Here is a 25863-nt window from a genome sequence, read left to right as displayed (position 1 = left end):
GTCACTGTTTCTAGCAAAGATGCTAGGACAACCACCACCACTCTTCTCAAAAGGCCATCCTTGACTGCTGCTTGTCTGCAATGGCCCCAGCAGACACAGCGCAGAAGGCACCCTCTGTAACCCACCGGCACGTGACTGCGCTGGTGGGCAGTCTGCAAGTCAGCGATCTTCTATTTGCTTCCATCATCCTTTTCTGCTATTCTCAGAAAGCTCTGATAGTTACATAAGCTCTGATAGTTCCTCATTCCAGCTACTCCAGTCCAACAAAACTCTTTTAATTTTGAGTAAGTTAGCACTTACGGGAAAGACAATAATAAAATTATCAACTGTGTAAAGTGGTACTTCTGTGATCACAGAATTGTATAATAGTTTGGGTAGGAAGGGATTTTAAAGGTCATCTCATCCACTCCTTTTGCAATGACCAGGGACATCTTCATCTAGGTCAGGTTGCCGAGAGTCCCATCCAGTCTGGCCTTAAATATTTCCACGGATGGGCCATTTGAAACCTCTCTGGGCAACCTGTGCAGGGTTTCACTACGCTCACTGTAAAAACTGTGTTCCTTATGTCTAATCCGAATCTACCCATTTAGTTTAAAAGCACTCTCCTTGTTCCACTGAAAAAGACATACTACAAAGCCTGTCCTAATTTTTCTAAAAAGCCCTGTTTTTTGCAAAAATGGAGTACCAGAGTCCTCTCTTCTCCAGGTTGGACACAAACTCTCTTAGCCATTCCTCACTGAAAGAGGAAAGCAGAGGTGCTTCCATGCCTCTGATCCATTTTTTGTGGCCCTTTTCTGGACTGATTCCAACAGTCCTCCTTCTTGTGCTAGGGATCCTGGAGCTAGATGCATCAGATGCCTTCCAGGTGGGGTCTCACCAGAGCAGAGCAGAGGGGCAGAATCCCTTCTCTCACCCTGCTGGCCACCCTGCTTTGGATGCAGCGCAAGGCATGTTTGGCTTTCTGGGCTGTGAGTGCCCATGCCCAGGTCATGTTCAGCCTCTCACCCACCAGCACCCCCAAGTCCTTCTCACAGGGCTGCTCTTGATCCCTTCATTCCCAGCCTGGACTTATAATGGGTTGTCCAAACCCAGGTGCAGCACCTTGCATTTGGCCTTTCTGACACACTCCTGGAGCTTATGCAGGTCCCTCTGGATGGCATCCTGTCTTCAGTAGAGTCACTGCACCACTCAGCTTGGTGCCATCTGCAAATTTGCTGAGGGTGCACTTGATCCTTTTGTCTATGCCATTGATTAAGATATTGAATAATACTGGTCCTAGACCCTTGAGGGCACCACTTGCCACTGAGGCCCACCGGGACTCTGAGCCACTGACCACTACCCTCTGGATGTGACCCTTCTTGTCCACCTAACAGCTGATCTGCAGATTGCATCTCTCTCCACTTTAGGAAGAAGAATGTTATGGGGGACATTGTCAAAGGCCTTACTGAAGTCCAGATAAATGACACCTGTAGCCCTCCCTTACTCACTGCTGCAGCCACTCCATCACAGAAGGGCACCGGGCTGGTGGGGCAGGACTCACCCTCGGTGCAGCTGCACTGGCTCCCTGTGCCTTAGCAGAGCTTCCAGGAGGATCTGCCCCGTGATCTTCCCAGGCATGGAGGTGACACTGAAAGGCTGGTAGCTTGAAAGGTCCTCTTTTCTATGCTCTTTAAAGATGGGTACTCCTTTTTCCAGTCACCTGGGATTTAACATGACTTTTTAAATATCAAGGAGAGTGGCTTGCCAACAACATCAGCCAACTCCCTCAGGACTCTGGCATGCATCTCATCAGCATCCAAAGTCTTAGGTATGTTCAGGTTCTTCATGACCCTTATCATCTCTTACAACTTATTTCCCCATTCCCTGCCTTGCATCTACTCAAGAACTGTGGGAAAAAGAGACCCACAAATGAGGACTGAAGCAAAAAAAGTAGCTCAGCCTTTTCTGGTCTTTTGTTACCAGTTTGCCCATAGTAATCATTGGGAGTATACTTCCTTTGACCTTTAAACCAAACTGTTTTAAATGCTAATATTGTAAAGCTGTTGATGAAAACTAACATAAAGTGGATTGCCTGTATAATTTCATAGCTAGCACAGAGCAATGGTAAGCTGTCATTAACCTCAGTTTTGCAGTAAGGAGGACATTTTGTGTACCACTTCGAATTTCTGTACTTGGAACAATACTTATTCAAATTATTTACATAATCACAAATTGGCAATTAGACTGGCATAAGTTTTTCTCATGAACAGTCATAAGCCCTTTAAAACACGAAGGACAGACACAATGCTATTACTAGTACAGTTTTCCATATCCTCTCCTACAAGCATGCCCAACTCAAGACAAACTTTAGCTACAATTCCTCATACAGTTTCATGGTCAGCATAAAGTATTGACCATGTTTTGTATGGGATGTAGAATAGAATCCCCTCACCTGACTAAAATGGCAAAATAATCATGCAGGAAAAACTACCAAGACCTACTGAACTACAGCAACTTTCAGATCCATGAGACTGACTCACCACCAATAAATGACTTGGGAGGAAAAATGCTGTAACAATCATCAGTGTTGTCACAGAACATGTTCACTCTCAGGATCATTTTCTTGGAAGACTCCTAGAATTATATAGTTTCATTTCTGATTTCTCTGAAGCTTACACAGCTTTATATTTATAAAATGTAAAAAATTCATATCCTCTAGATAGCAGAAGTCATAGACAGTACTACATTTAAAGAAACAGAAACCCACTAAATGCAAATATTAAAAATAAACATTACCATGAAAAATCCTATTTGTGTAATATGCACATCTTAGAAATCATTCTGTTATTTCAACTAACCTGCTCAACTAGGATGTGGTGGAATGAGTCTGTGCTATTGTAATTACACTCAATCACATTCAATCAAAATGTTTGAAAGCCAAGTTCCCACATCACACAGGTGTCTTGTAGAGAGTCACCTACATTCAAGTTCACCCAAGAGGCAAAAATATTAATGCTGCTACACTGCCATCTTTACACAACTAAAGTGGTTCACCTTATGCAAGGCCTGCAAACACTTGCTAGTAGTGAGGACCCAATAATATACAGCATTAAGCATAAGGAAGATGAACTTGCTTCATGGAACTACGCCTACATGGATTAATCTTCTAGAAGCTGTACAAGATTAATTTTTTGTTTTCTAAGCTACTAAATGAATTTATTTAACAGAGGAAGCAAGCTTTGAATATCCACTTCCAGATAAATACCTTGGGTTTTGGTCCACCTATCGCCACCAGCACCATGTGAATGTGCTACTGTCCAACAGTTTTGCAGGATGAGAAAACTACTGAGAACAAAAAGGACCTCTAAAAACAGTGCAAACTAATCTGCCTGTTCAAGGAGAGCCAGCTATACAGCTGGCTACCCAGGATAGTGTCCAGGCAAGTTTTGAGAACCTGCAAGGATGGAGACTTCACAGTCCTCTGGGCAACCTATGCCAGTGCTCGACCACCCTCACGATAACAAACTAGTCTTGCCTTATGTTTAAAGAGCATTCCCTGTGTTCTGATGTTTACCCACTGCCACCTCTCCTCTCACTGGGCACCAACACAAAGGGTCCGGCCCCCTCCCTCTGGCCATTCAGATCATCTGTACACATTGAAGAGACCTGTCCCTGTCCCTTTTCTTCTTGAGGGCGAGCAGTCCCGGCTCTCTCAGCCCTTCCTCATGCAAGAGCGAGCCTTCCCCGCGTCTGGCCTGCACGGGGCGCGGAGCGGCAGGGCCGAGCGGCGCGGGAGCAGCGGGGCCGTCCCCCCGCGCCGAGCCGGGCACAGCAGGCACGGGCTGCGCCGGGCACGGCACGGCTCTGCCAGGCCGGCCCGGGCAAGGAGGACAGGGCTGCGGTGGGCAGAGCAGGGCTGGACGGCTCCACAGGACACGGCTAGCAGGGCAGTGCTGGAGAGGGCAGGGCGGGTAAGAGCAGGGCAGAGACGGGGAGAAGAGGGCAAGGCTGGGCATAGCTGGAGAAGGCCGGCGGGGCACGGACGGGCTGTGCTGCTCAGGGCAAGGCTGGGCAGGGCTGGTCGGGGCTGGCCTGGGCAGAGACGCTGATGTCTGCCCAGCGCCCCAGCGCAGCCCACGCCGGCTGCCGGCACACGGCCACCCCGAGGCGCGGGCGTGCCCCGCCCCGGCGCACCTCACCGTATATCCCCGCTCCAGCTCGCTCTCCTCGTATCGGAAGGACGGGATGAACACCTCCATGCCGGCTCCGCTCAGCGCGGCGGCAGCGCCGCCGCCATCTGCGCGCCCGTCACGTGACCGCTCGCCACGTGACAGGGGCGGGGCGGGAGCCGGGCTCGGCCCCTCGCGCCGCCGGGATGAGGCGGGAGGAGCTCCCTCTGGAAAAACGTGGGTTGGAACAAACGGTGCTCGACAGCCTCGGCTTCTGGTTCAGCCAGAGCTGCAGCACTACTGCGGAGCACACAAAAAAAGGAGGGGAAAAAGCTTAACTTCCAGAAGCATGAATTTATCCAGTCCAAAATTCACACCGCAGCTCAAACATGAATTATAGAATGGTTAGGGTGGAAGGGACCTCTGGAGATCACCAAGACCAACCCAATGCCAAGGTAGGGTCACCTAGAGGGAGAGAGGAAGACTCCAGGCTCCTCTGGGCAGCCTGTTCCAGTGCCCTGCCACCCTCAGTGTAAAGTTCTTCCTCATGCTCAAGTGGAATTTCTTGGGTTGTAGTTTATGGCTATTACTCCTCTTACTAATGCTGGGCACTACTGAAAAGAACCTGGCACCATCCTCTTGGCACCCACCTTTGAGATATTTGTATGCATTAATGAGATGCTCTCAGTCTTCTCCAGACTGCACAGGCTGAGCTCCCATAGTCTCTCCTCATAAGAGAGATGATCCAGATCCCTTATCATTTTTTGGCCTCCACCAGACCCTCTTCAGTAGTACCTTGTCTTTCTAGTACCAAGACTAGAATTAACACAATACTCCAGATGTGGCGTCACTGGAGCTCCCTCCACCTGCTGGCCACACTCGTCCCAATGCACCCCCGGACACCACGAGCCCTCCTGGCCACAGGGGCACTGCCAGCTCACGGTCAGCCTGGCATCCACAAAGACTCCCAGCTGCTTCTCCACAGAGCTGCTCTGCAGTACGTCAGCCCACAACCTGTGCTGGTACCTGGGGTTATTCTTCCCCAGGTGCATGACCCTACATTTGCTCTTACTGAACCTCATACCACCTCTTGCCACTCAACGCTGCAGTCTGCCAAGCCCACTTCTGCTGACTAGGTCAGTCAATAAACAAATGCAGCACCTTTAGTGGTGTCTGTGGTGAACAGACATGAAATTAAGAGGGGAAAAAAAAAGTGGCACTCAGGAAGTTTCCTGCGTTGTGTGTGTTCCCAAGAAGCCACCTCTTAACTTTGTTATTTAGTTGAGAAAACCATACCATTTCAGAGAACTGTAGGTGATTCCTAGCCACTGGAGAAATTAAGTAAGACTCCAAAATAGGCAGCCGTTTTGACAGCTTAAAGAATAATGGAAGCAGAAACAGAAGACACAGGCCTCCTAAATGCACTTGGTATTACACCTTCTGTTACACTTCACACAAATTTGCCAATTCCAAGCTTCAAACCATTTGGAAGTGCTGCAAAATGTCAACAAACTGCCACTGTATTAGACAGTCATATCTTAAAACTCACTTTGTGAGTCCAGAGAGTCTCAGGCACTATCTGAGACAACCTCACACTCTCACTGATCTTTTAGAGTAGCTGCCATGATAAATCCATGACCATAGAGGGTTTGATCTTCATAAGTAGATTCAAGTACGAAAACATACCTTAAAAATGGGCAGAAAACAAATTTATCTGATGTCTGTGGTTTATGCTATGAGCTTTTTGAAATTTCTTTTGAAAACTAACTTGTTACTTTCCAGATTAATAGCACTGGAGATGGTGAGGGAAAGAGAGAAGGTGAGGGAGAGTGGAACATTACTGTGGTGGTGAAACAGCAGGCCAAAAGCCTACAAGCTGAATTCTGACTTGAGCCAACAGAAGCCATGAGAAAGCTGACATCTCCTTGTGAGTAGAGTTCTGCAGCAGTGAAAAACAACTTGTTTTCCCTGAGAAATAGCTCTAAGTCTGTGTGAAACAACCTGCATTCCCTGAGAAAGAACTCTAGGACTGTGATAAACACTAGCTACCTGTATAAACTGTTTTTACACTATTAGACAGAAAAATGAAAACTGTCTCTCACAAAGAACTTTTCCTGCGCGTACACCCAGGAGTTTGAGTGACCAATAATACAGGGTAACAACTTGTTACTGACCAGTTGGGGATAGACGTGGGATGTTCTTTAAAAACCCTATAAAAAGAGATGCGCAAAATAAACCAAGACTGATCCTTTTCTTCTTTGCACCATAAAAGCGTGTCCTGCATCTTTATCGAGCACCACAGCAACACATTACATGCTCCTTTCCCCTCCATTTCTCTTTATTTTACTGAAAGGTAAATTTAATTATATTTTGCTCTAAGCAAAGAACTGTGACTTGAAGGATGCAATACAAAGTAGACATCATTTTCTTTGTTAAGCTAAAGCCAAGTGACAACCCAAATTTTTTTAAAAATTACCTGAAGTCAAATCCAGATATTTCTCAAGCATCTCTTTCTGCACAACACAATCCTGGGCCAGTGTCCTCAACTGCTGACAATCAGCAGGACAGTCCCAGCACTGCTTTGTGGTAGTAGTGACAAGAGAAATGTTTCCAGCCCCTGTGTGCTCTCCATCATGCCCTTTTACTGAAAGGTGTGTGAAATGAAATCCCATTCTCCCACGGTCAGCCTAGCATCCACAATGATGGATGAATCCTCTGATAAAGACATTACAAGAGTCCCAAGGAAAGATTAGCCATATGATAATAGTCTTATCACTCTGGTAAATGTGGGCATACTAGGTAAAAATTACCATGCTATCATTACTGTTACTTTCTGGTTAAGAATCCAGTCTTTACATGTAGCTTCTGTTCTCCCTCTAATAACAAACAGAGGAATAAGTCTTAGGACACCACTTGTGCCATACTGCATTTACACTGAGAAGTCAGTAGAAGAATTTCATAGGAGCACTGTTTGTGGCTGTATGCAACCTAATAAACAGTAATTTCAAAAAGCTACTTTTCTCTTTAATATCACTAACAAAGAAAAGTTTTAGACATTAATCTGGTTTCAAATTCAATAGAATATAATGGAACTTTTGACTGTGCATCAGCCAAGAGGAACAAGGAAGATTACATGGTGAGCTGAATTCAAATACATCAATATGTTTTGGAATGTTAAATACTTAATTTACACAATATATCATCATTAGTTGGCTAATCTTTAAAGTTACATCTGAAGAAAGAAAAAGGATTTCTCCCCGTGGCTGGCTGGCCAAGATTGTCTTTCTGTCTAACACACCAAAGATCAAAAATTTAAGAAACATTCATAGAATGCTATTAAAATGTGTTCAAAATCATCCAGGTCTTTAAAAACTAACTGCACAGATGTTACATAATTCTTCCCACAAAGCACAAAGCAAGGTGAAAATCCTTCAAATGTAGCTTGACTTGAACTGGCATAACATGTATTAAAATTACGTTAGTAATCCTAAAAGCAAAACTGTAAAATGGTTGAACTCTACTGCTAACAGTGACATAGAATGTCTTCAAATTCATCTGTTGAGCAGACTCTCAAAAGTACTGTAGGAAGTGTTGGTCTTTGTTGCATCTATCAATATCTTGGATTTTATTCTTAAATTACCTGGATGCAGAATATAAAATTAATTAATAATATACTGTAACTCCAGCTGTAACTGTTCCCTGTCATCAGATTCTACTGAATCATCTATAATTACAGAAACTAGGAATCATCAATCTGCCCTTTTACTGGCCAATTCTATGTTTATTTTTTCCCAAAATAATCACTGTGCAATTCCTCATACAGGAAGGGGGAGTTTAGCATCCATCATGTTAGAATGGTTCACAGGAGAGAAAAAGGAACAATTACAGGAAAATCTGAAAGATCACTTTCCACTAATTCTCATGATTCAAGGACTTTCTGAATGGCTAATTTCCAGAATAAACCATACAAAATTCTAATCTAAGTGATAAGTAAAATACACATCAAAACAAGAGGCCAGATCAAAAAACAGTCCTTAATTAGATCACAATCTAAGTTTGTCACTTTTTCAATTGCTAAAAAACTCATTTTAATCAGCCCACAAAATTCAACCACAGATAAATTGTTTATCTCTAGTCTTTTCTTGCCCTTCCATTTCCATTGCTTATTTCTTTAACTTTAGTTTGTATATGAATATCCTAGGACAGGTCTGCCTACACTTCTTTATGTACTCCTCATTCTTAATGAGAGAAAAAATATTTGTATTATTTTTATACCCCTTCCCTTTGTTAATCATTTCCTCATTGACCTGGGGTTGGGGAGGGGGAAGGGAAGGAATGACTTCAGCAGTGAAGTCAAAAGATTACTAGCAAGTTACAACCACTGCAATTACTATCATTGATTCAACTACGGAAGACAAGAATTGTAAAAAAGGAGGAATTGTCTTAGCAGGTAACAACTAACATTCTGAACAACCTGAAAATTCAGCTTCTAACCTTTTAAATTGCCTTTTTTTCTTCACATAGTGGACTCATATTTTGCCACAATTTAAGATTATTCCATAGCCTGTTCTAGTCTAAAGTGGAAGGAGAGGAAAAAATATAACCCCAAAGAGGGTTTTTTTCCTATTTTTTTTTCCTGGAGACAATAATTTCACTGTACACATAATTTTAGTGGATGTTCTGTTCTCTTAAATGTACAGGACCTACCAGCCAGCAGCTCATCTCCACAATTTGCAAGAAACTGACATATTTGGGGCATGAACTCCACAGATGCTGAAACAAACTCCCATATGAGGCTTTCAGAGGGAAATAACTTAGGAGAGGTAGAATAAAGAATAATTGATAGCAAAGCAGAATGTTCTGTTTTAAAAGGGACAGTGACAAAAGAATTACAGACTTGCTGTACACTGAACGTCAGCTTAAGAAACAAATAGCAATGTCTTTAATTTGAGTCACTTCATTTTGTTTATATTTAATTTAAAAAGGACCATGGACATGATCAATAGAAGAATTTGTTGCCAATATCTGCATTTTATTTTAACCTAAAAGGTAAACTAGAAATCAGTAGCACCTTGTCTTTCATACAGTATTCCAAATGCAGTTCATAATTTTGCAAACATTTACTTTTTTCTTATGCTAGTGATTCTTCAGTGGTACATTGGCTTGTAGTTTCAATGAAATACACACTTAAATTTAGTAGAATACCTAGTAGTGGGGTCCACAGAGGAAAGAGTTCAGTACTACCTCCATTCACTTGGGCTGAGAAACATCTATTAATATTAATTGCACCAGGAAATAGAGTAACCAAATCTCCAATATTCACAATGCAGAGGAATAAAAACAAAATAAATTTCCAGTTCATAGGATATTCTGAGTTGAAAGGGACCCATGAAGATCATGAAGTCCAACTCTTAAATTAGTCATCCATCTGGGACTTGAACTCAGAGCCTCGGCATTAACAGCCAAGTGAGCCAATCTCAGGATCATTAACAGCTTCTTGAAACAGCAAGAGTTTTATGCTAACCAAATATAACAGCTGATGTGGATATTCTGCTCAAGCTAACCTTGTGATGAAAAAAACCCCCTAGAATCTTTCGAATTAGCAGCCAACCCTGTGTGAAGTGAACTCCAGAAATGCCATTATCCATGTTCCCCAAAAGGCTTCAGGTTTTGAGAAAAAACTTGCACAACTCATTTTTGTTTTCAGTTTAATGGTATGGATGGCCACACTAATCCTTGCTAGCAGACTTTCTCATTCCCTTGTCACAAGAGAAGAAAACTGATCCATCATTCAAATGAATTCTAACCTGACAGAAGCAAAAAGAGATCAAGAGCTAAGAAAGCTGGACACTTAGAGAAAAAAAAGAAAAAAGAAATAAAGAAAAAAAAAGATCGGGAAAGGATATGTTCACCTATTTTGACCTAGGCATGTCCAAACTGAGTCTTTTAGTTCTGGAAATATCAATTTCAGTGTGAGCAGTATATATCTGAAGTTTAATACTGAGCTGTTGGTCAATTTTAATTAGCAGGAAGTAAGCCAACATTAAGTACACTGTAACACTTTACAGAGTATTATGCCTAAATCAGTTTCTTCATCATAAATCTCCTGCATACTTGCGCTGTTTAAAAGGCAGTTTTAAGATCAATAACTGAACACTGATGCATAAGGTATTATTTACTTAAGGCTTTAGCATTTAACCATTTAAAAAGAAGCTTGATTTAGGCTTGATAAATTTTGGTGAGGGTTTTTCTGTTCCAATTTCCTTGAAAACTCCTCAAAATACTGAGTTAAGAGAGGTATGTAGAGAAACAATAGCAAAAACACTAATCTGTCAAGATTACACTAACTTTGTTGTAAAAATAGTGTATGACCTTCCAGTTGAATGGAGGTTTCTGTTCAGTTCAGAAATGGTATTATGTGCTCTTTTATCTGACCCCAAAAAATACAAATTCTTAGGTCTATCCTGCAGTCTTATGATTAGTAGTTGAATGGAGGTTTCTGTTCAGTTCAGAAATGGTATTATGTGCTCTTTTATATCTGACCCCAAAAAATACAAATTCATAGGTCTATCCTGCAGTCTTATGATTAGCTGAAAGCAACAGCTTATCTTGCTTTTTTATGTGATTAATATTTGTCTGCAATTTGTTAACATTAATACCTTCCATTAATACTAATATATCAACAAGCTCAGCATGTCATTAAAATGACAGGACAACACATCTTATGTTAATATTGTGTATTTCAAAAAAAAGTTTACATGCTCTGCTTTCTTGTAAAAGGTATAACCAGTCCCTTTGAACATATTTTCTATTAAAGAAAATCCAAACAGAATACTAGCTCTTACAACCATCTAGCACTCAGCTTAATCACCCACTTTTCTTCCTCAACTATTACTAGAATTATTGCAATTTTTTTTTTGTATCCTGAGACCACTGAATAGAACTGATGCAATGTGTCAGTCCAGTAAGACATCAGTATTTGACCATGCAGGTGGATTTTAATTCTGCAGAAGCTTTGTAAAAACTTGAAGAAGATTTCAGTTCACATCTATCTGTTGCTCAAGCATGTCTTTTGACCCTATGAGTACTAACACAGTAGACTTTGCCAAGGCAGTGGTAACTTCAATAATGAAGAGATTCAGAATTAAAAACCAGAATAGTTTACCATGGATAATTGTTTGTGCATCTTTATACCTTCTCCAGCACTCTTTGTGAAATGTTGGGTTTGCCCTGGCTACATCTTAACTTGTGCTAGACAGTACCCCTAAAAACACCAGTAAATATCGACACCAGCACAGAGTGTTTAATGTTTCACAAGGTACATCCCTTTATTATTGTAATCACAAAAACATGATTTTGTACAGGAATGTTTAAGTGAACATTAATCAATGCAATTAAATTTGTTTCATAGAGATCAGATAAACATACTACAGAACATTGTGTTGTAGAGAACAAAAATATCAGCTTTCTGGCCTTGCAGTGCACGTTTTGGTGCAAGTATTAAGACACAACAGTGTTCAATTCAGCAATGTATTGCAGAACATCATGCCACAGTCCACTTGAAAGAGGGTCAGGACATGCAGCTTGTTAATAAAATGCTGTGGTATATAAAAAAAGCCACATGTTGATTAATAAAATATATAGTGGTTTATTTGGATGATTTAGAGTGATTTCACCGTGGAATTTAGTTTTATCCAGGACAAACATCCAGAGTTTCTTGTCATTTGGAATATTCTTCTTTTAGGCAATGGCTTTGGCTTCAGGTAGGAATGCCTCCCAGTATTTTATTAGCTTGAAGAGAAGGGAGAATCACTCATTAGGCACTAAATGTTGAAAACCACAATGCATACCTACCTCCTCTTGCAGTAAACTTGCCTCCATGAGAGAAAGTAAGAACATAGGTCCTTATTCATTAATATTTTTACATAGTGCAAGAAAAAACACAAGTAATAAATACACATATCTGCTCATAACTATTCATATTGCCACATATATATTGCCACATGTTGAACACAATGTTACAGAATAAAATGATACTTTTTTTTTTAAAGATAGTCACTTATTCTTACTACTAAAGATACTGTTTTTTCAGTTTTATTTTAATTAAACAAAGCTGGAGGGTTCTATTCCTGCCAATAGCAGAAGAAAGAGCCCGGACTTTTTCTAGTAACAAGACCTACTTCTCAGACACTGAAAACTGTATTAATGCTTTCCAATATTCAATACTATTCTGTACTTTTTAAAAAGAGCAATAAATGTTTAAGAATCCAAGTCTCTTCAGTAAGTGTAAGTACATGCTGATTACAATTTACTCCAATCTCTAAGTAAAAGTCCTGAGTCAGTTTGAGAAGATAACAAGAACCTCTGCTTGCCCAAATCCCTAAGGGAACTTCTCTGTTATTTCGTTGAATTACAGTTCTGCATGGGCTGGCAAACTGCAATCATGATGTCATTCGCCAATACAGTACAGACTAGTAGCTCTTAATGTTTTAGAAACAGCTGTGCTTTAAGCCCATATTTTTCAAACTAACCAAATACGGAATGTATTCTTTATTAACTTGTACAAAGCTTAAAATTTATCTTACCTGCTGCTGTGTTTGCACTAACGACTCTAAGTACTCGATAATAACAGTTTTAAAGTCTTTCACTCGTTCCTTCTGTTAATAAATAAATTAAGGCATATTAACTTCTTAACAAATTTTACTTGTAATGTCAATATTATGTATAGTAGAACTGTCATTTACTTGGAAAAAATTATACATGCCTCAAATCTTCCCACTTCCTTGCGAATGGTTTTGGAGATCTGTTCAAAATCTTTTTCCCCTTGCTGAACTTTTGTCTCCCACTGGCAAAGGAAAGACATACAGAGTTAAAATTTTGTGTTGTCCATTCAGTCTACCTGTAATTTTTTTAGCACACTTAAGATAGTCACTTAAGAGCTAAAAGGACCTATTTGTTTTGGCCTATTTAAAAGAATATCTTACAATAACAATTTCAGATCTGATATCATCAGATCAGTTACAACAAGGGTATCTTTAAGGCAATGCTATCTGTAGATAAAATGTAAAAATATATAATATTAAGAACATTTAACAACATTAAAAAATATTCTTAGGAAAACAAATGGATCTCAAAGGCTTTACTTACTATTCCCTTTACAAACTTCATACAAAGGAACCTAAACTTGTTCAATCAAGCTTGGAAGAGTCTCAAGTTAGTTCCCCATACTTTCCTAATTCCAGAAGAGATGAGTACACCTTCATCTCTGCCTCTGGTCAAGTATTTGATTATTGCTATCATATTTCTGTTGCAAATGACAAGCCTCTGAGGTTGTTTATCTGCTCTCCAAAGCACAAGCCTTCTTTTTCAGTGACAACTGTTTTCACAGAAAGCTGGACTAGAAATGTTACTGCAGGTAAGAAGATCACTAGAAGAAAATTCAGAGGAAGAGATGTTTCTTATGGGTTTATGCCATATTAGGAACATTGTATTTGTGTAAATTGTTACATATATGACACCAGATTGTTTCTCCTAGTTTTTGTGCAAAGACATTCAGCTAGAAAAGAAGGGATCATGAGCATCTACATGGCCCTGTAACTGCTTTTACACACCTATTACATTGTTAAATTTAGGTTAGTTGTGTAGATAAATGGAGAGCCCCACAGCAGGCAAGCAGTTCTTTGAAACGCAACCATATCTGTTCATCTCAACATATTAACTGAGACCAAATGCATTCAGTAACATTTATCTTCATCAGAAAAAAGAAGCAGGGAAGCAACATGCTTCAATGTAGCATCTTACTGTTAGCAATCCAGTGGTGCTACTTATTTCACAAAAGCATTTTGTGATGCAGTATGAAGTTTCTACTGTGGTATGAGATAAACATCATCTATGTTCTAATAAACATCTCCATATCTGTATTTTTAGTGTATATCTATTCACAGTTCCCTGACTGCCCTTTTAGACATACATTCTGAAGTTTTTTAGCAAGTCATAATAGTACCTTCTTCATGGAAGATCAGCCTGAACAGTTAGATAATAACTGAAATAGTATAAAACACAGCTAAGGAAAAGTAGATTAGGATTACCTATACCTTCCTACCACATCAAACAGAGGTGCCTGAGATTTCTGTGAAAGCTTCTACAGGCCTAATGAATTCAACACTTCAGTTTCATCATGCCCAGGTATGTGAATTATCATTGGAGAACAGTTTGCCACTTTATAGTATCTGACAAGGTGAAATTTCTCATTCAATAAGGTATTTCTAGGACTGTCCATTGTCCCTTTATCCACAAAAAACAAGGGAGTCATAGATGATGCTCAAGCTCCTTAGGCTTCTACTTTGCAATTCCTCTGCCAGAGGGTCCACTATTACAGGATTCAGCAACTCTGAACACATTTCAGTGGCAGAATTTTTAATTGGCACACTTAAACTGTGGGTTTACTAAAAATGTTCTCTAGTTATCCAATAATGCAGCAAAAAGAATTCCTTGAGCAGAAAACAATTGCTGTAATATTGGGACTGGGAAAGGACCACTATTTCCCACTACTACCAGTAATCAGGAAATTTATTGTGCATGGTGACATCAGTAGAGGCAGTCAACAAGAATGTGGTCACACTAGAGTAACTGTAGGTTTTCTCAGTAAACAAAGGACTTCTTTAAGGAAGAGAAAATCAAGTTAATGAGTAATTTAAATACTGTATGTGAAATATATCAAAGGGCAAAAAGAACAAAGGAGCATGTGGTTAGTGACAAATGAGGAAGCCAAACAAAGCAACTGTGTAAAAGAGCTTGAAATCTGCAATAACATTCTTCCATTATTTAATGGGAGAGCACTAGAGCATACTCAGAACGCATTAGTGTTAAATAATTAAGTTGTCCTACCTCTTCAATTTCCTTAGTGAAGCATGATAGAAAAAGTGTATAAATTATGACACTTCAACATGTTAGATTTATTTTTACTGAAATTACACCATATATACATGCACATATATATGGGTAGAAAAGCTGCATATTTAAGAAAAACATGGGAATAGCTCTCTATTAGTTGTCTTTGCTGGATTTACCCAAGTCATCTTAGCTTTAGAAACCAAGAAATGCTCCTCTGCCTATCCAAGTGAACTGTTAGCTGTTAGTTAAAAGCATTGACTTGTCCATGTTTCCTCCCTCCCATCTCCCAGACTCTGTAGAGACAGTATTAACTGTCTTACAGATCTTACAATAAGTAAAAATTGCACACATTTAGTGTTTTAAGTAAATTCCTTTAAAAGATTTCAGTAAATATGGGAAACAGCAAGTAAGTGATTTATAAACAAAAATGGTATAAAGCAGCATTAATGCAGAATGAATGAGCCAATGCAGAAAGTCTGACCACGAAAATAATGTTTGCTAACATTACCTCTTTTATCTCATCTTTAGCTTGCTGCAATTTATCAGGTTTGTTGGCTAGTTGGAGCTTTGCTTCAGCTTCACGTTTTTTTTGTAAAGTGACCTGAGCATCTTGCCACTTCTGCCAGCATTTCATTCGATGGTCAAACACACCCTGTGACAACAGACAAACTTACTGAAAACTGGAACTGTTAGACCTATCTAAATTCCCAGTAGGAAAAAAATAATTCTAGGATACGGCTGAAACAAGTAGTATACTCAAAGAAACCTTAGTGTGTCTACCACGTGTTGCATTTCTCTTGACATCATGCTTGCACAGTCCAATACCTTCCACAAATGACAGGCTGTTCAAGAACCCTTTTCAGAGCAGACATTTCAGTGCTCTAAATCACTTTATGCCCCCCATTTTATCAAAACAACCACTACGAAGTGCTCTGTCATGCAGACAATTCTCTAACTTCAGATACTAGCAAACTGCTCATGCATATGTATTACATGCATTTTCAGCATCATGTTTATGTTAGCAATGACTAAGGCAGCAGAAATGAAGTACACATATCAAAAAAAAGAGAAACAAAGTCAAAAGAAAAATATGTACTTCCAACAACATGGTAAGTTCAAAGGTATTTCTGGAAAGAATTCACAGATACCTGTTCTTATGCCTAAACCTAATCAGGCTGTGCAGCATAGCTTACACTTAAATTTAATATTTTCTTTAATGAGATGTAGATCCACAAATTTACTTTTTTTCCTTATTTAAAGACCTTACTGGCTATGTACTAAATATAGAATACCAAATTATGTTCTTCCACATTTATGTATGCTTACTCTAACAGTAAGTAATCTGAAATAAACAAGTGCTGTATGCTTAGACACTGAGTACAGTATCCCCAAATACTGTACACAATCAGTATTGCTCAAAGTAGATTTTTTCTGGATCTAACCACTCCATTCACATCTTTGATCACAGTCATTTTCATCATTGCAATAACTCATTAATGCTTTCACTTTATCCCACTAGAACATCAGGCAAAAACTTAATTGTGTTACATGAGCAAATGCACACATTCATTTACCCTAAACTCACATGCTAAGGAATGTGACTTTAAACGCTAAATCAGGATTTTTCCTAGTAGCACTCACTTTTACTGCAGCAATCAGACGAATGTAATCACCAAGCAGTTCTGAGAACACATAGAAATCAGCAAAAGCTTGTTCTTGATGCAACTGATCTATCTTCTCCTCAACCTCTGCAAGCTGAGACAAAGCTCTAGATAGAGCAGTGTGGTCCTCCGAGTTACCTAACATGGCAGCACTTTTAGCAAAGGCAGCAGTGTTGGCTGAAAGCTCTGAAACACAGGAGTAATGTTCAGCATGATTTAGTTAATTTATTATATTACTCTGCAGCATAAATCAGTGGAGCAGAGGTTTAACTTCACCAACTGAAATGAAGGTAAAGATCACAGTAAGATACACAAGGACATCACAATGATACCACATTTAGGAGAAAGACTCCTGTGCAAAAAACCTCTCAATCAGTAAATGCTTTGCCAAGTCTGTTAATGTCATGCTTACTCTGTTCAGCAAATGATATGAAAAAAAAGTCACTTCAGTAGTATCCAATTGCCTACTTCCGAGAAAATGCAAACTGACAAAAGCAAAGTCACCTACAGAGCAAATTTTCAGAACAATTTTAACAGGTAATAATATTTTCCACTTAGATCAGTATATAAACAAAACCAACTCTTTCACAAGATCACCACTCCCATAAGTGGAATTTGTTTCTGTTGGGCTGTTTTATTGACGTAAGTAACTTCTATGTGTGCATACTCTAATGTACTGTCACATTCTGATACACCTCAAAATAAAAAACAACCAAAGCTTACATATCATCAACATTTGTGGAAGTGAAATTTTGAGCTTATTTATTAACAAATACTGGTGCAATTGTCTCAAATCCCATGTAAGTAATCCTGTAGAAAGTTTAGTTCCATGAAGGACCTTTGAACAAATGTTTGGTCCAAATTACTTCAGGTTAGTTTGCAATTTTGCTGCTCCTGCAGAACCATCAGAACACCAAAGTGATTGCAGAAGGAAGCTGTCTTCAGGTATTTAAAACCTTTACAATTTGAACACAACTCTTAGAAAAAACCCAATGATCCAACACTTCTTCAAATCTATAACGTGTCAAATCAACCGTAAATAAAGATTTCCATTTTCCATTACTTTTTAAATACTCCTTAGCCTTGAGGATAGGTGGCTAAAGATATTTTTACTGCAGAGAGTAATTCTTGATTAGAATTATGAGAAAGCAACTTACTTTTCATGTACTTTTGGAAACACTCAAAGGTGACACCATATTTTAACATATTTTCCTGACAGTATTGTCAGGAAGCACACTTATAGTCTTCTTGAGCTACAAATTCATAATTGTGGATTTTTTAGGATTTTGTCTAGTTTAGTTTGGTTTTTATTATGTTTGGTTTTTTTAAATAATCTGACAGAAATCAATCGCTGACAAAGAGCAGCACAGATTATTACAATATAAACTTACAGGTTTTGCTTCTATCTAAAATAAGCAAACAAAAAGCTGTGACTACTTATTGTCCCAGAAAAGTTTACCTTAACAGGAGCTTGAGGGTATATCATTATGCAGACTAAATTAAGATTAAGAAATTTCTGTGTAAGCACTTAAACTCACTTAACTCAGTTATTGCTCAGAGCAATACTGAACCAAAGGATGTTTAAATGGATTTATGCAGCCACTTTTTGTTCAGAAAGAAATTACTCTTGCCATGAGACCTAAAGACAAATTTCTGGATGTCTACTGTAGTAGAATCAGGTGTGATAATGAAACTGTGCAAGGGAAAAAAAAAATGCTAGATCATTATAGTGACTCTAGAAATGACAGATACCCTGGTTAAATTTAAAATTAAAGGCAGGTATACAAAAATACTAGAGCAGATTAAAATAGAAGATACAAGTAGAAATTTTTTGCACTAAAATACATTGTGTAACTATTTTAGTTAAGAGTTCTGACATGCTGAGCTTTTGTTTCATCACTATTTCCTAAGGTTAATGTAAAAGTAAAGTTACCTTTTCTGTGGCAGACTAATGCTTCAACACTGGCATGAAGCTTTCTAAGTTGCTGATCCAGATTCTCAAATTGCTGCTGTTTTTCTTCAAACCACTGACAAAAGATGAAAGAGTCAAGTATTACAAATTAGATTACCAAAAACATTTCTGGTTCTAAAGAAGCAAATTATGCAGGTACTTCTAGGGTGGTCAACTGATACAGCTAAGAATTCAAGCCAATAAGGAAATTAATAACCCATTTTCTACTTCTACAGCTTTAAAATGCAATTGTTGAGGCTCATTAATTCATCTCATTATTCAAGCCAAAAAATCAGCTCTTACTGCATCCGATTCATTCATCTTGATTGTCATTTTGTTGACAGCGTCGGCAGCCTTGTTCACCATTCTCAATATTCCCGCTCCACTCAGAGCCTGGGTGTTAACTGCTCTCGGCAGCTGGAATTGAATGACAAATAAGGGCAAAGAGACTGGTTAAAAGGATGGAGGTTTAACTGGGCACAAGGGGGAAAGAAAAGGATATAGTGTTTTCTTTAGTCCTATGTGTTTCAATATAGTGGAATCTAATTTCTCAAATTTACTACTTCTACATTCTCAAGAGGAAAACTTAAAAATATAGACTATTTACTTTTCTTCTACATCTTTACATTTAAATGGAACAAACAAACCACTTGTCCAAAGCTGTTATGAACTAGCCCAGTGTCCTAAATGGCCACCTATATGCTACAATGAACAAACTGCCACTACAGAAACAGAAAAGCTTAGATTTAAAACAAATTAGACAAAGGAAATTCTGTAACACATTTAATTGCAATGCAATACATGCACTGCATGGTGATAATAAAAGGCTGATGACTTTTTGCTTTTCAATATAAGGCTATAAATGTACCTCAAGTATGTTATCTGCTTAGGTACTGAGAAACACTTGGAGTTAAATTAACAAACTTTAAATTTAATTGATATTATTATTCAGGCTAGATTGTATATGCTATACAAGGTGGCCCCTATGTCAGTCAGACCATTTACCCTTCATGTGATGTTTCGTCTGTCAGCAGCATTGGCAAACCCACTGTAAGTTATCTATTGATGCTTTTGTCAGCAGGGAGGCCTCTGTGACTTATTAGTATGACTAAGACACTGACATTAGCCAAAACACAGTTCAGTATTAGAGTGAAACCACTATGCACATTTATAAAGAGATATGTTGTATCTTTAACAAAGCATTTAATATTGTGAAAGGTACCAGATTAATAGTACAGGTGACTGAAATCCTTATACACAAAAATACCTAGCCTGGTCAGCAGCACTGCCAGCATTTTCACATTATCCTACCAATGTACCTCAAGCTGAATTCCTAGAGGAGAGAGAGCTGCTTCCAAGCCAGTTTAATTTTAGATCTTACTTAAGAAGCATCAGAACTGATGACTGACTCACTTGAGAAGTCACTATACAGCAAATAGCTTTTTGTCACTAGCACTGTAAGTTTTACCAGAGACTTAGGCACACAATTACCTAAGTAGCCTCTGCCATTCTAGCCCTTGAAGGATATGGTCTAATTTGATTTCATATTAATTTAGGGGATTAGGTCTCAATACAAAGTGAATATATTGCTTGGTAGGTTACCATATCTAGAAATAAATAAGAGAAGATAAAGGATACCTCAGAACTTTCCAAGAATTGTCTCAAATCTGGATCCTGTAGCAAGGTTGGGTGCTTCACTGTTCGTTGTAGATACCTATGATTTCAAAAATTAAAATATCAGGTAACAGAACAGATCAAATGTGCCTGATTGAACATAATGCAGTGCCATGCACTCCATAGCACAATGTAACATACTAAAGGCTGGGTAGTGTTTCACAACACAGTTTGTTTACACCAGAAACTCCTTAAGGTGGGGCCTGCCATATCTGTATGTTGCGCAGTGGTAAAATAATATGCTTCTTATTTTAAACAGCTGAATGAAGACTCCTTTATTAACCAGTTTATGCCAGAAAAAACATGAACTTGTTTAAACATTTTTGTACACTGCAGTGGACTGGCTTTTTGTTACAGGTAATTCTTGCTGATTTATTTTAGAATTAGAGGAAATCTTGAACAAGTTAGTTGGTTCTGGTCTTGGTATAAACTATTTATGCGCTGGATAGACAAGGGTCTTCAATCAATTTAGTTCTCATACATGCACAAGTACAATTCAATATAACTCATCCTTTTTTTTTTTTTTTTTTGCACTTCTGCTTAGACCTCAAGTGTAATTTTTTATCCACCTTCCATTAGGTATGACCACTAGATCCTCATCTTTCCTGAAGAAGGTAAGGACTGCAGTTAAACTATTTTACACTATTTTTCTTCAGATTGCTCAACTTTTTTCCTTGTTCAATACTCTGTATGAAGCACAACGTAAAGTTAAAGTTGCAGTATACCAGGCATAGGATCCTGCCCTGGCAAAGATGCTTGGACATTATCAGCTGTATATCAGTGCTGGGTGAACAGAGATCCAGTATCTCTAATGCTAAAATTCAGCAAGTCACATCAATGTCATCAATGCGCATCATCAGAAGCCCATTTTACTTTCAAGTATCGAAGGCCTCTTCACTTGCCTTCCTGCCCAACAGCTGACTTGCTATGGAATAAATACATTGCTGTAATTGTCTTAATTCTTTCAACCCAAAATGTCTGCAGAAGATGGTAATGGTAGTTTTACTTACTGAACCTCTGCAATCTTAATTTTAAATCTGAAACAAGACAGCTATAATCATTTCTATGAATAGGTCTACTCTTCCTGTTATTAATGGGAATTAGTCAATTTCTACACAGAAATTTGACAGTTGTACACAGTCTCCAGAATTCACTTAAGTACACATCACCAGTGTTGCAATTACAGAACCCATATAGTATACTGCATGTTAAGTCTGAACTTAAATAAATTTTAGCTAGATACACACATTACCTTTCTAGAGCTGCTCTTCTCTTCTCCACAAATTCAGTAGATGAAGAATCTTCTTTGCCTACTTTAACCTTGGTCATGCCTTGAAGGAAACAGCATCATATTGATTTTATTTTAACACAGATAAATCATTAAGATAACTGATGTGATTAGAATATAAGGCTCACCTAAGTTTACATGTTTAAATCAAATTACAGTCAAAAACCCTACATAAGAACATAAAAAAAATCAACTGCATGCTGCATGGTTTTGTGAAAGTAGCTCTGTGAAATGCTCAATTTCCTGTGATATTAATTGCAACTAATAGTTAAGTAAAACTAGGTTAACTTGCATTTATGAAAACAATATAAATGCTGATCAGTCTTACTGGCAACTCACATCCAGAAAAGTAAAGCAGTTAGCCATATAAAGTGGAATACAAAAATGTTCTCAGATGATAAGCCTATTCACTGGTAAGCTTATTACCATTATTTTCCTTCTACTATTTTTTCTTTTAAGTTCTAAAACTAATAGTTTTTTAATTAACTAATGCAAATTAACAAGTTCTGAAAATTCGGAACTGAACTGCATAAAGAACAGAATCAGCAGAATAAAATGTATGTAGCCTTACAGTGCTTTCCCTGATCAAGACAAGAGTGGCAACTAGTTATTGATGTGTCATGGCATAGGAATTAAATTCAACCTCAGCAACAGAAGAACCCCAAAATAGTCAGACTGAACTCACTATTTGCCATGCTAAAGATCTAAACTTGGAATTTAGCAACCTAAGTCCCATCAAAAACACCATGAAACACTGGACATCAATAATTATTCTTATTTCCTGAAAAACAGCAAAGGTATTTTATTAAACAATCCAGATGTCTGATTTCTAGCTGTAGTACATTTCTTATCTATTACTCTTGTGTCTCTTTAGCTAAAAGTCTTGAGATTCTGACAATGTACCACTGATCTGTCAGGTTAATAGTTTCCTAAGTTCCTGATCCAATCTCCCTTCTGGACATGGAAGTTTCAGACAGTAAGCCCTGGAGGAGACAAGCAGCAAAGCCCTACAGGAACAAGAATGAACCCTTAACCTCTTAGCCTTAGTTTTTCCCTCCTCTGCAACATAATGGAAATAAATCTGATAAAGATTTTTTTCTAAAAGTATTCTACGCAGCATAATGTAACTAAATCAATAGATTTGTCAGTAAAATTGAGTATGTCTTCAAATAGCAGTGATTAAAGTATTCAAGGGAAGTTGAGGTAATTCACATGCCTCATCTTTTTACATTACAGTATTACTATATGATAATATTTTACTGCAGAAAGAAGGAAATCTTGTGGTGTAATAAAAAAGAGCCTTCACAGATGAACTTTGAACAGAAGTTCATAGGGAAAAACTGAATACACAAACAAATGACCCACATGAGGAATTCCAACTGTAAAAATTACAGTTATTTCTAAATGTCTTGCCACATTTCTTTCTCTGCTAATATAAGCCTATTTAAACACCAGTGCAAAGACTGCTTCTGTAGACCAAGCACTTTCCCTTTACCGGAAAATATCCATGACAGATTATTTTCTTTAAAATGAAAATGTGATTTTCATACACACTTACGTAAATAGTGAGGTACCTTAATGAACGTTCAATTCCATTTCACAACTGACTCCTTTTTATCCTTTTGTTCTACAGTCAGTAATTGAGGGACTTAAATTTGTAGCTAAGATCTAACATTTCAGCCCCCACCGCTCATCAGCACAATAAAAATGGAGCTTTAAACTCCAGGTGTTACCAACAGTGTAACAGAATGAACAGACCAGGGACTTCTCTACAACACACACTGCATAACACTGAATGTATAACATTATGTATTCAGACTTCAAACATAAACATGCATAAAGTAAGGACTATAATCTTACTTTCAGCTGTTTTCTCAGCTCTCTCTGCTTTAACATGCATTATTTCAACAGACCAGAATCAACTCCTCCTTTTCTCCAGAACTGGAAATGTACTGACTTCATGCTCTTGAACAGAACTAACACCTGTGAAATTCAACTTCAAAGAGGGAGTTTCATGCTCTTTTGAAAATATTCTACAAAGTCTGAGTTTTCCCAACCTACCTGTAGCTTAAACTCTGTACGCAAGGCTTTGAAGCATCAGCCAGTGCTTGCTTGCACTGCAGTATGTCCCACCATTTTAGCGTCTTCCAGGTGTATCAATTTTTATGCAATTTTTGTTCAAGTGGCAGCTGAAATCCAGTCTAAGCTGAATTTGACTGTGATGCAAGCACTACATTTTCATGTAAATGCACACTGTCACAAATGCCTTAAATTTTGTACCATACAAAGAAAGATTAGAAACTTCATTCCATTTCCAAAAGCCCTGTTAGCATTTGGAATGAAACTTATTTCTGTTACACGAAAAACTGATTATTACGGAATTACCCATAAATTTCAAGAACTACCAAAAATTCAGGTCAAATTTTCAGTCTTACAGTCTTAAAAACAGTGCTTTCCCACAGAAGTAAAATCACGAATTTTCCACGCATCTTGCTGCCTCTATCTACTCAATCTGCCTACTCCTACTTGTATGGACTAAACTACTGAAAAGAAGTTCTGCCATTGTCTGCATATCAAACAACATTCTAGATTTGAATCACTTATTTATATATAGTAACACAAAACTGAGTAATACAGAAGTCTTTAACAGGCTTTACTGTTTTAAATATTTACCTATTTTGAAAGAACCTCTCCTACTCAGAGATCACAAAACTGAAGACTGTTTAAATGCAACAGGCATGCTTCTTAGCTCATGGAAAAAGGATCTGATCCTTTAGGAAACCAGCCCAAAAGTAGTTTTTTTGCTAAAATGCAAAATTTATGAGAGGTTTTGCATTCACCATGATACAAAGGAAAAAAAACACGTATCAGAGATCTGAAGTATGTGTGAAGCTCTATATATTGCAAGCAATTGATAACAGCTCAACTTAAAAAGAAACTTTCTTTTAACATTCTTGTTTTGGTAGACTCATCAGCTCTTGAAGGGCAACAGCAAAGAAGGAATCATAGATAAGAAATACAAGGCCATGCTTAAAGAGATAACTTTCTCATTATCAACACTAGTCTGAGTTTGGAAGAGGCCACTACCTATCTTTCCAGTTTAACATGAACTTTTTGAAAATACAGAACACAAAGACTATTTGGACCACCTGAGAAGAAAGCAGTATTTATGCAGAAGAGTAATTTGTATTCAGTACTTAAGTGTCACTGTATTAGAACTGCACTTACCTACAATACTTTTTTCTGGAGCTGGAGGCACAATATAACCAATATGCATGTATTTTGTTGCTAATTTGCTGTGCAGGCCAAGAAAATCACTGAATCTTCTTTTAACAGAGAATTCATTTTTGTGGAATATTGAAAGTGATGTCTTAAAAAAAATAAAATTTTTGTGAATTACTGATCCATCTCAGCTACAATACAAAGAATTCACAAATTTTTGTTGCACTACCTACCTTTGTTGTTACTCTGTATGCCATGTAAGCGTTCATGCCATCTCCTGTAAGAAAGTTAAAGTACTTATCCCAGGGCAAGGTAGTGTAATCCTGCCATACACTTTTTAGTAGAAAAAATACATTAAATAGATTTCCATTAGATACTAAAAATTACCAAAGGAAAACTAAAGAGGAAATCATGCTAAAATTCTAGGAATAGTCTTCAAGGAATAAGACAGTCTACAATCTGAATTTTTAGGCTCAAGGAACTTACCAACTTTCTCTGGGTCTGATACATTGATTTCTATATCAAACAAATCTCCATTTGCTTCCTCTTCAATCTAGGAAAAAGATATACCACATTTAACAAGGTAATGTAACATTTAACAAGGTAACATTCACATTATCTATGGGTACAAGGATAAGGATATAAAAGAAGGAGGAGATAAAGTGAGTATGTTTGTGTAGTTATGAAACATTTCCAGTCCCCAGTGTTAATATACTTTCTAACATCAACTGTGACTGCAACCAAAGTTCTTGGGGTAAACTTGGTATTTCTAAGTTTACAGTTGTACTCAAATGATCCTAAGGGTCTTTTCCAAACTAAAACTGTGATTTCAGTTTCAAGACCTACTGCAAAAGCTTTCAATTGAGGAGATTTAGGGGTCTGTGCATTGCACCACCTACAATGCCAGCAGACACTATGGTTCACAACCAGTCTCATTTGCAATGCTGCCATGTGCCTGTAATCAAAGAACAGACATTCCTTCTCATTAACAGTATCTGTAGCAGAAAAACTTGAGAAGGGAAAAGC

At 38.2% G+C, this 25863-nt stretch overlaps 2 protein-coding genes across 3 annotated transcripts in view; both read right to left on the bottom strand.

Moving 5' to 3' along the window:
• Window positions 1-4301, bottom strand: part of SNX24 (sorting nexin 24) — an 87910-nt gene extending 83609 nt beyond the window's left edge. Inside the window, exon 1 of the mRNA XM_039733106.1 lies at window positions 4179-4301. Within this exon, the coding sequence (XP_039589040.1) occupies window positions 4179-4238 (60 nt within the window). The 5' untranslated portion in view covers window positions 4239-4301. The remainder of the gene's footprint in view (window positions 1-4178) is intronic.
• Window positions 4302-11450: 7149 nt separating this feature from the next.
• The window catches only part of SNX2 (sorting nexin 2), a 29697-nt gene continuing 15284 nt past the window's right edge, over window positions 11451-25863 (bottom strand). The window contains exons 4-16 of one of the 2 annotated variants that reach the window (XM_039733095.1): window positions 25324-25390; window positions 25071-25114; window positions 24844-24985; window positions 21580-21658; window positions 20292-20367; window positions 18957-19070; window positions 18636-18729; window positions 16683-16888; window positions 15550-15693; window positions 15036-15047; window positions 12913-12993; window positions 12734-12805; window positions 11451-11939 (exon numbers count right to left, since the gene is read on the bottom strand). In XM_039733095.1, the coding sequence (XP_039589029.1) occupies window positions 11889-11939; window positions 12734-12805; window positions 12913-12993; window positions 15036-15047; window positions 15550-15693; window positions 16683-16888; window positions 18636-18729; window positions 18957-19070; window positions 20292-20367; window positions 21580-21658; window positions 24844-24985; window positions 25071-25114; window positions 25324-25390 (1182 nt within the window). In that variant the 3' untranslated portion in view covers window positions 11451-11888. The remainder of the gene's footprint in view (window positions 11940-12733; window positions 12806-12912; window positions 12994-15035; window positions 15048-15549; window positions 15694-16682; window positions 16889-18635; window positions 18730-18956; window positions 19071-20291; window positions 20368-21579; window positions 21659-24843; window positions 24986-25070; window positions 25115-25323; window positions 25391-25863) is intronic. The other variant, XM_039733096.1, reaches the window with a different exon arrangement.

The sequence above is a fragment of the Passer montanus genome, unplaced genomic scaffold (genome assembly GCF_014805655.1).
Source record: "Passer montanus isolate IOZ18808 unplaced genomic scaffold, ASM1480565v1 scaffold83, whole genome shotgun sequence".
Classification (NCBI taxonomy): Eukaryota; Metazoa; Chordata; class Aves; order Passeriformes; family Passeridae; genus Passer; species Passer montanus.
The sequence above is the reverse complement of the archived record's forward strand: the minus strand, read 5'-3'. Positions and strand labels throughout refer to the sequence as shown.